Source organism: Leucoraja erinacea, chromosome 2, assembly GCF_028641065.1.
Source record: "Leucoraja erinacea ecotype New England chromosome 2, Leri_hhj_1, whole genome shotgun sequence".
Classification (NCBI taxonomy): domain Eukaryota; kingdom Metazoa; phylum Chordata; class Chondrichthyes; order Rajiformes; family Rajidae; genus Leucoraja; species Leucoraja erinaceus.
In genome coordinates, this window is record NC_073378.1 from 12,508,218 (window position 1) to 12,518,605 (window position 10,388).

The 10,388-nt window shown below is 40.9% G+C and overlaps 1 protein-coding gene across 1 annotated transcript; it reads left to right on the plus strand.

Moving 5' to 3' along the window:
• Positions 1–4,575: 4,575 nt before the first annotated feature.
• On the plus strand, positions 4,576–9,604 carry LOC129706981 (forkhead box protein F2-like). The gene is made up of 2 exons (XM_055651686.1): positions 4,576–6,215; positions 8,764–9,604. Exons 1-2 carry the CDS (start codon positions 5,234–5,236, stop codon positions 8,925–8,927), a joined length of 1,146 nt encoding a protein of 381 aa, XP_055507661.1. The 5' UTR covers positions 4,576–5,233; the 3' UTR covers positions 8,928–9,604.
• The last annotated feature ends 784 nt before the right edge of the window (positions 9,605–10,388 follow it).

Here is a 10,388-nt window from a genome sequence, read left to right on the forward strand (position 1 = left end):
GCTTCTCTCTTTTGTCCGACAAAGAGATATACCCCCCGGAGGGTGTAGAACTAAGTAACAAACGCTGCTCAAACGCTTTGCTGATCTGGATCACATTCTGCCCGCCACCGGTGATCGGGTCAGCTGAGCGGATTTGAGAGTTCGGTGTGTCATAGCATTCGCCCCCTGATTCCCCCATCCGAAATTATCTGATATAGTGCGAAGTATGAACAGCGGAATAAGAGCTATACGAACACGTTGGCATTTGTGTATATTTGGATGGACCCTGTTCCATATGAATGTAAGTCCTTACGTCTTTATCCCGAGCTACAAGACCGCTGCAGAAATTGATTTGAGATTTCTGAGGGAATCAATATTTTGGGGGAAAAAAATCTGAATCGTTAGGAGTGTGAGCATTGGAGTTACAGGTGTGTTGAGAGACTTGTCGTCCTAATTTAGTTTTTTCCGTTTTGTGTTTTGACAGCGATCCGTGACAGGGTAACATTTTAACTGGAGGTGCATAAAAGCCTTGTGGTGAGACAGTGAAAGGGGATCTCCGCGGTCTGTCAGCGCACATGCACCATCGTGTACTTGAGAATGTACAATAGACAGATAGGACAGAGGTATGGGGTTGCTGCCGAACTTAAGAAAACGCAATATCACTATTGAATATGGACGATATAAACACGTCATCTTTTAAAAGAGACTTATATATACTTCTTCCCCACCCGTGAAAAGCAGCTACTTTCAGAATGTCACTTAATACAAGCGATGATAACATTACAACCGCAGCAATGCTCGCACTTGTTATGTTAACTTGGACTTCACTATCACCGACCAGTCAACCCATGAATAAGTACGCGATGACACTAGGCAATTAAAACAAAGAGAAGTACTCGTGGTACCAAATGCTTTCCGCTTTCACAAGAGGAGAGTGGCGAAAGAATGAAGGTGGTCAGATAAGAGTCAGTGTTTGGTCAGCCCATTCATTGATTGATGCAACAAAAATACGCACGGCGTTCCCCGACGCTGCTTAAAAGGTGGCGACAACCTTCACCGCCAACCTTCGGGACGTTCATAAATTAGACAACTTGCCTGAATTGTGTGTCGCATAAAGGAAGCTCACCGGGTTGAATAAGGAAATAATTCGACTGTGAAATAATTAATCGATACACCTTTGATATAAATGAAACGGGAGTCATCAACAACTGGTTGATTCAAAAGGCCTTAGCCCATTGGACACCCAGAAAGAAACCTTATCAAGATTTAGGGAAGGAGCGTTGGGATCATACTATTTCTACAATTACCCATTTCCAAAAACCTCACCAAATTTAGACAAAAAAAAATCATGCATCGTGATAAAAATCGTTCTAAGTTGAGGAGACTTGAAACCTTGCATCTCTGAATTATTGTACACCCTAGCCCTTTTTAATATATTACATCTAACGGCATGCACACATGCCTTCCTCTCAAGTGCGTGGGATTTTTCAGGACATTTGTGGTAATTTCTGATTATTAAACCAGTTGCAATGTAATTACTTTCTAAAAATCAAATGTATCGCCTCGGATAATTTGAAATGTCAAACGTCAATTAATTAGATGCAGTCTTCAGGATAAAATGCAAGACCTTGTTTGCTAAGTTATGTTTTCCCTATCCGTGGTTCAATGTAACCACCCAAAAGGGTTGACGTTATTGTTTCCATTCAAAATAATTTCCGTGTAACTCTTCCCAGACAATACGGCTTCCAAACGGCCGTGTTTATGTTTTGTCTAACTTGTGCGGGTCAGAATTTGATCCGAAGTGTTTAGCGTTCCACTCAAACTGAAAGGCAACTGCACAAGCGAAATGAAACACTACAATCGAAATTAACGAATGTAATCGATTTATTTGAACCGACGCTTAATTTGGACATAGGCTTCGAATCCGAATCGTGCATTCCATATCAATATAAGATATAAATAAACAGCGCTTTATGAAAGTACCAAGACGTATGATTCAATGGGGGAGGATGGGTTAACCTTCCGACACGTTGTTGAAGATAGTTGAGGCATGGTGCATGTAAACGTTCTTTCTTTGAAAAAATAAATTAGCTGAAGAACGTCAAGATCTTCAATAAAACATTCATATCAAACTAACAAAATGTACTCATAATTGTACATCATTAGTCTCCAGATAAGCAAAACAAACTCTTTAGTCTTGGCTGCACAGTGCTGTGAAACGTGACAGCTGGTCATAAACTTTAAGGTATCCATATGCGAGTTTTCCTGTGGTTATTAAAATATTTCATATTTTAGTCGCCGATATTTTCATTTAAGTGAATCTGCACAATGCTGATAATCAAGGGACAAAATTCAATGGGTAGATCACGGGTTTAGACTTAAATGGACGCTATTGTTACAATGTGGAATGGGAAAGTTTGGAAGGGTTTGAGGTGACGATCAAAGGAAGATATGTAAGGAACTGATGCTGCAATCTGTGAAGGATCAGAAGTGAAACATCAATCAATTGTAACTTGTGCATACGTCAAATATGCCCACGTTTATCAATATCAAAGTGAATGAAGGATTGAATCAAACGGCTATATTTCCAGAGAAACTGTATGAGTAATACTGAACAATGTACATTGCAATCCAATTTACAGGTATTAACTAAAACAAAACGATTAACTGTTGATTCTATTTTGGAATTTAAAGTTCCATTCAACAGAATTTAGTAACTAGAAGTTGTGTTATTGCTACTAAACCAAGTTTTGTTGATTGAGTTCAGGTACAATCGAGCCATTTTGCGTAAATCCCTGCAAATGCTGGCTGCGCTCAAGAGGAAGCTGTCGACGCCTGCTAAGTTAATTTTGCTTTTCTTTGTCTAATTATTGTAGCGCTCAGGGGGGAAGTTGCCTGCAGGACTGGAGCAGTAAACTGACACCGACGCTCTGTGTGTGGTACAGGCAAAGTTTGATGGAAAAGGCCTGCTTCCACTCATGTCAAATTTAGTTATGAGGAACAATACCCCATGAACACAGGTCTCATCCAATACAACGCACTACAACAGAACGTACTCCCACCGAACACCCCTCCCCCTATAATCCCCCCTCTCTTTCTCTCTCAGAAACTGTGCTTTTCGCTCCTTCTCCATAATCTCTACGTACTGTCGCCATTCGTTTTCTTTCATTTAACCACTCACTGCCTTCGGATACGTCTTCCCATCTCCCTTATTGTCAGCAATTTAAAACTCCTATTCTATACATTTTTTTCAGTTATTTTGGTTGATATTACGGCAATTATGCACGCGTCCCAATTAACATCAAACCGATTCTGTGAAACGAATTTTGTGAAGGAATGTTACTCAGCATATTAATAGAATTACGTGTCTGATATTATTTTAGAAAAATATGCCTTTGTGCTGCAGCAGCATTTTGTTCGTAGATTCGATTCAGAACGAAATGCAACATGATGAACACGATAAAATGAAATAGTATGCGTGTCCCTTGCTTGGATTATTGATACTAATTGAAGTATGAATGCTCCTCATTATAAAATCGAATTTTACTTTCGCTTAAAGTATATACTGACGATGATACACCAGGTCAATTTGCAAAACAAATAGTTGAGCAGCACATAGCGCTGGATAAAACCGTGCAATTAAAACCAATTCATAAATAAAATCCCGTTTATTAAAATGTACACGGTTACTGAGGCGAATACAGGTTGCGCGAACTTGGGAGCAAAAGGAAAGCTTGTGTGCATGCAAGCGTGCGAATACCTCAGCAAACTTGCTGTTTGGATGCGCGTGTACATGCGTGAGCATCCGTGTTTGTGCTTCAGCAATATGTGCGAGAGTCTGTGAAGGATTTGGGGAGATCAATGATAAACATATTTTTTGCCCCATTCTCGGAAAGGTATATTTGATATCATTTGCAAATCAGCTACAATTGACTACAATAGCTGCACCTCCTTCGGAAGACACCTGGATTTTATGTGTAATTGCCGAGAAACGAGTGTGATGAGATAATTGATCAAACGTTGGTAACAGAAATATCAGATGAGGATATTCGCAATTTTCATAATTTTGTTCGCAGCTTCTTTGTTTTAAAGTCCTTTGCACCCATAAGATGACAGTGGCGCCACGGAATTACTATTTAGTTTTAACGAGGCATCAAAACTACTTATTAGGACTAACAGTTAATCTTTTCTATGCCAATTCTTTACGGGGTGAATCTCGAATTAATATGTAGACATTGATTCTTAGTAGAGAGAGATTAATAGAAAAAATAAAGTCAAAGGGAAGTTGCGAATGATAGGAATACAGCATATTCATATCATGTTAGCCGCTCCAAAATCGTCTTGGGCAAAAATGTTGCAGATTTATTTTATGAAGGAATCTATTCCGTTATAAGCCTGGAAGACCTCAAAAGACATTTTGGATATATTTTGATTGCCTGGATATACAGCCAATATAATGGAATGCTCTCTTTCCCTGATATGACAGACGCGATTGAACTGTTTAAATGAGATTGATGAATGGACTAATTGCGTGGAGGGATTAGTTTGGGCGGATTGTCTGTTACACAGCGCTGAAACAATGTACTCGCGGCCGCTGAGAGTTTGGAGTGTACTCAATGGTCGCCTGGAATCTGGTTTCATTCAGGAGGAGGAGGCTTAGAGAGGAGATTTACTCGGTGATAGGTGGCCAGCTTTTCTTTGGCTGTAGCAGCCACTGCGAAGAGAAGGGTTGGTGGGGAGGGAGTACAGTGGGACCTCTCCGCGCTTCCTCTTAAAGGGCTCGCTATTGGGATGGCCACCAGGTGGAGGACGGAGCGGTGATTTCGGGGGGCCACTCAACTGCTGCCAGGAATCAGGACGCGTGTTGTTTTTTTGGTCGTTTGCAAAGTTTCCTAGAGGGGGAACATAAGCGAACGCCGGCACATGAACCGGTCGCCGCCTCAAAGGAAAGGCCTGTGCAAGCATACCTCGAGAATAAGGCGAATCTGAAACCGAGTCGTCCATATCTGCAGCCGTCCGAGCTTGAGGAGCGGGGGTTCCTGAAATGAAGCCAGTGTGTGCAGCCGATTAAATAGAAGTCTTGTGTTTTGACGTATTTACAGTGGAATAAACGTCCGCGGACCAGTTAGATTAAATAGGGCGTAGCGTCTGCAGCAATCATTACTAGTTTAAAAAAAAAGACTTTTACTTCATTACCCCACCACCCGCCCAGCAACACTCACCGGGTTACATACTTTTCCTTTCAAAGAAAGAGATGACGACTGAGAACCCGCAGCAACATTTGGATCCTCCGGCGTCTGTCAGGTCCAGCCCGGTTCCCGGAGTGTTAAAATCGGCCTTGATCAGCCAGCAGTCGCCAGCGACGGAAAACTCCGCCTTGGCCAAAATGAAGAAGACCAACGGTGGGTTGCGGCGGCCGGAGAAACCCCCTTATTCTTACATCGCTTTGATCGTAATGGCTATACAGAGTTCCCCGACCAAGAGGCTCACCCTGAGCGAGATCTATCAGTTCCTGCAAACCCGGTTCCCCTTCTTCCGAGGGTCTTACCAGGGATGGAAGAACTCGGTGCGCCACAATCTGTCGCTGAACGAGTGCTTCATCAAATTGCCCAAAGGACTCGGCAGGCCAGGGAAGGGACATTACTGGACCATCGACCCTGCCAGTGAATTCATGTTTGAGGAAGGCTCCTTTCGCCGTCGACCCAGAGGGTTCCGTAGGAAGTGCCAGACGCTCAAGCCCATGTACAGGATGATGAACGGCTTGGGATTTGGCCCCTCCATTATCCCCCAAACCTTCGACTTCCAGAATCCCGCCGCTTCCCTGTCTTGCCACGCCAGCGGTTACAATCTGGAGAATAGCCTCAGCATGATGAGCAATTCCTTATCAGGGAACTATGATGGACTCAGCAGCGGGCATCATATCCCCCACATGTCCCCTAACCCTGGCTCGACTTACATGGCCAGTTGCCCCGTGTCTTCCGGTGGAGAGTATGGTCCCGATAGTAGCAGTAGCCCGGTGCCATCGTCCCCCGCTGTGGCCAGTGCGCTGGAGTGCCACTCGCCATACTCAGCCTCATCTGCCCCATGGTCATCCTCGGGAGGATCCCCGTACATTAAGCAGCAGAGCCTGGGCCCCATCAACTCCGTCCCTTCCAGCCTTCACTCCAGCATGTCCACCTACTCGCTGGAGCAAAGTTACCTGCACCAAAACACAAGGGACCCCGCAGAAATCACAGGTATTTTTTTTACGTATTAATTGTTTAGATAAATATATATATATTTATATTGCACATTGTTTCCGCATTCAACTTGGACGCAAAACAAAATATTAGCTAGATGGGTTTTTTTTTTAAAATTTAATTGGTATTTCCCGTGTCGAGTTCGAAAATAATCTCAGATGACCAAAGATTGCAATGTTGCAGTCCGGTTTGATAATGCAAGCTAGTCAAAACACGCACTATTTTTGGTATTATTATTGTTTTCCATCAGATACGTAACTGCCTTTGAAAAACATTAATGTAGAGCAGACGTTTAAAGTGCAATTAATAAACGGGGGGGAGGGGGGGGGCGATTGGAGAAGGGATGGTCGTATTAAAATCTGAGGGGAGCCAAATGTAAGCAGTTTAAACCGGAGAGAAATCTAACAATTAACAACATATTTCCAAATATTCACTTTAGTTGGACAGAATTAAACAGACAGGAGGTAAATGCAACCCTTAATTAAATAATTGAAAGCAATAACAACAATCTTCTAGTACACTCGGGGATAGGTTAATGTCATGGTGAGATCTGTCATAACACTTGGAGATTTTTATGATTTAAACTGTCAGTTTATTGCAGAGCATTGTAGTAATTTTGTTTCGAGGAGATTAAAACATTGTTTAAAAATGCATTGTTAAATATATTGTTGGAATGCAAATAACGCTAATTTAAATAATGGACCCAATAATTATATTATAAAAGGTATACCTTAATAAATATAAACCCTAAATTTAGAGCTTGCCATAAACTCGTATACCTCCTCTACAGAACAGGGCTGGCAGCCTTGTTTTATTTCTTTTCCGTGCATAACACTAACTTCAACGGTAAAAAGCGTCCCTTATCTGGGGTTATCGCGTATCGTTCTATCACAACACCTTTCTGCCCCTTTTACATTTCTGCTGAAATGGCGAAAGATAAAAATAACAACGTCTACAAGATGTATAGGAACCGTGGAGACTTGAGGCAGAACTCTCCAAACAGTCGCTGAAAATGTGGGTCGGGGAGGTTAACTAAACAAAGACAGTCGCGGCCGGACCACACTGAAGAGGATTTTAGCTTGACTTAACCCAGATGAGAGCTGATGCTGTTAAAAAATGTTCTGGGAACTGCTGGCCGGCAACTGCCAACAAAAAGACATCTGTATCGGCTCCATTCATTCTCAGTCCGAGGAAAAATTGTGCTGTGTGCTTTTTTTATGCCTTTGATTTCGCAATTCAGACTATTAAAAGAAAGGCAAAATGCGAAATCAAGGGCCTTTAAATAAAAGTAACCAAGATTAGTAAAAGGCAAAGATGGAAAATAGTTGTAGATACGTAGTTGGGTAGAGCAGTCACACAGGTTGCATAGGGTGTTAATATTTTTGTACCACTTAGCTTTAACAGCGCAACCTGCAACTCAAATAATATATATCATAATCACACCATCACAGCACGTTTGAGAATATTTAAAAAATAGTGACTGCCGAAGTGTTACAATTAACATTGACAGCTTTATTCGGTGAGGAAGGAATATTAACACAACCCGATCTCATAAACCCCGAAATATAATATGTAATTCTGTCGGATAATTAATTAAAGACAGACTGAAATTATTATTTTGCGATTTCATGGAAACAAGACATCTCGAAGAGTAGAATATGGTTCAAACATAACATAGCTTGACTTCTGTTTCAGTACTTGTTAATTATAAACCAACTGATTGAGAAATTATACACTAAATTGAAGATTAGATATTATTGGTGTGCAGTTCAGAACTTGTTTGGAGAAAAGTTTAATTTAGTTGCATGCCATTATTTAGCACGATAAATAATTCAGGTAGAATTTTATGATGTATTTTTCCCCTCACTGTAAAAAAAAATGTTACATCTTTATTCATCCTCAAACTGTTGAAATAAATTGGAACTGAGAACGGGTTTAATTCTATCTCAGTGTAAACACAATATTATATTCACCAATCAGGGCGCCCGGGGAATTTGGTTCTTGTTTTTTTTTTAATGAAAAGCTTTTTGGGGATCATATTGATTAATGTCGCATACTGAATCAAACAATGTAATTTAACAAATCTAATGAATCCATTTTGAGATATTCGGGAAAATGATGATGTTGAGCTAGATTAAGAGCTGCGAGCACAAATAGGAAGCGTATTAGTCACTATATGTATGTGGGCTTTACACCGAAGAGTGCGAAAAACATTATCTTTTTACAGTGGAGGAAATTTCAGCGGTAACGCACATGTGGATTTAACATCTGGGAAACAACTGTCAACTCCTTGGACGAGTGGCAGGGTCCCGTCCCACAAAGGAATTCATTGTTCCCGAGAGTCTCAAGTCCCCCCCCCCCCCCCCCCCCAACTTAAAAAAAAAAGTGACACACAATCAATACGTAGAATTGTGGGGAATAAGCATCAATAAAAACATATTCATAGTTTGCATTACACATGCTAGCTGTAAAAACATGAAGTACACAAGGAAATGAATGTTGTGAAAATAAGCTATGGGTGATAATTCATTCTTTACCGTTTCAGTGGGCCTACCTCGTTATCAGACTCACTCCTCGCCCGTATGTGACAGAAAAGATTTTGTGCTCAATTTCAATGGGATTTCATCTTTCCACCCATCGGCTAGCGGGTCATACTACCATCACCACCACCAGAGCGTGTGCCAGGACATCAAACCGTGTGTCATGTGAAAACCTTCTTTTAAATCAGCTTCGATTTAGTGCGTATTTAATTTTTAGTATTATCATTATTGATGTTAAATCCAAGCCAGGGTGCGACATGGCAGAGTTGGAAGCTTTACATCGATCCGTGATCTTCATCATAAACAAGCCGCTGGTGACATGTTAGTATTTCTAGATCAGCGACGCTGCGGACAATTAAAAAAAAAAAGAAAGCGAATCGACTCCTTTGCTTGAGTTCCGTGGATCCAAACAAGAAATAATTTAGGATAAGACAAACTGTCCGGATGACTCGTCAAATTAGTTAAGAATGAAGAAATGGTGCGTATTCCAAGCGACTAATTATTCTATAGCAGCATTCGATTCCTATATCAATATTAACGAGCTGGGTGTTTAGTGATGAGCTTTAGTGCATTCTATTTATATATAAATCTTGAAATCAAAACGTCAAACTTGATACTCTGACAGTATTACATACTGATACGAAAGATTTTGCAAGGACTATAGATTTTTTTTGCCATAAAGTATAATAAGGCACATGTATGCACGCTTTTTATAAATAAATACAGTTGAATATAATTGCACTTGAAAATGTATACCTATGAATCATTGTCAAAAGATTTTGATGTTAAAAACGAATTTCAATAAAAAAAATCCGATTACACTTGTCTTGCAATCAACACAATTTGGCTGAAATGTGTGTCATTCGCCCACGCTCCCATGTTATAAGGCCGCTGTCTTCAACCAAGTGTCCTTTCCATAGTGACTGCTGTTGGCCTGCGTTTTGCAGGACTTTGTTATTATAAACAACAGAAGTAAAACATGCGGGTTGCATAACTGATTTAAGCAACGCAAATTAAAACATCCTATTGGGGATGATTTGATACAGGAACGCGATGGCAAAGTCATTGGGCTGCCGAGCAATAAAACTACAACACAACGACTCGGTGTCAGAAAACTTTGTGTGAACATTCGCTGATTCAACATGTACGTTCGAATCACCAATGAAGAACCTTAACAATCCGAAATGATCCGATTTAAGTGTGTTTTTAAGGGTGGATGTTTGGGCACATGGCATTCGGCCTAAGTAGTAACTATTAACAATCGTTTTACAGTTGAGGCAGACTTACTTTTGGTCCAGATAGGGTTACAGCACCCGAGCTGACGCGCACGGCTGTTATACAATGAAGGACAAATTCAGATTTCGATTTTCGGAAGCACTAAAGGTATTTTATTGTTGTTGATATTTTGTGGGATTAGATTCACATTTTTTTTAAAATAAATTCGACAGCTCCAGGAAAAGTCAATGATTAGAATTGAAAGTAAAGAAAGCGTCCGAGGCAGGAATGAGTCAATTCACCGTGACCCCGAAGCAGTAAGGGCACGAGTCTGGATAAATTTAGCACCAGATCCATGTCCTCTTCAATAGGAGGTCGAGAGACCTTCAGATGCGCCTCTTTTCCACTCCACCGC

Bases quoted from the DNA above. Each gene is read 5' to 3' on its own strand.
- LOC129706981 (XM_055651686.1), top strand. From the start codon at position 5,234: ATGACGACTGAGAACCCGCAGCAACATTTGGATCCTCCGGCGTCTGTC. The intron at 6,216-8,763 runs GTATTTTTTTTA...TTACCGTTTCAG, and splicing joins GGACCCCGCAGAAATCACAG to TGGGCCTACCTCGTTATCAG.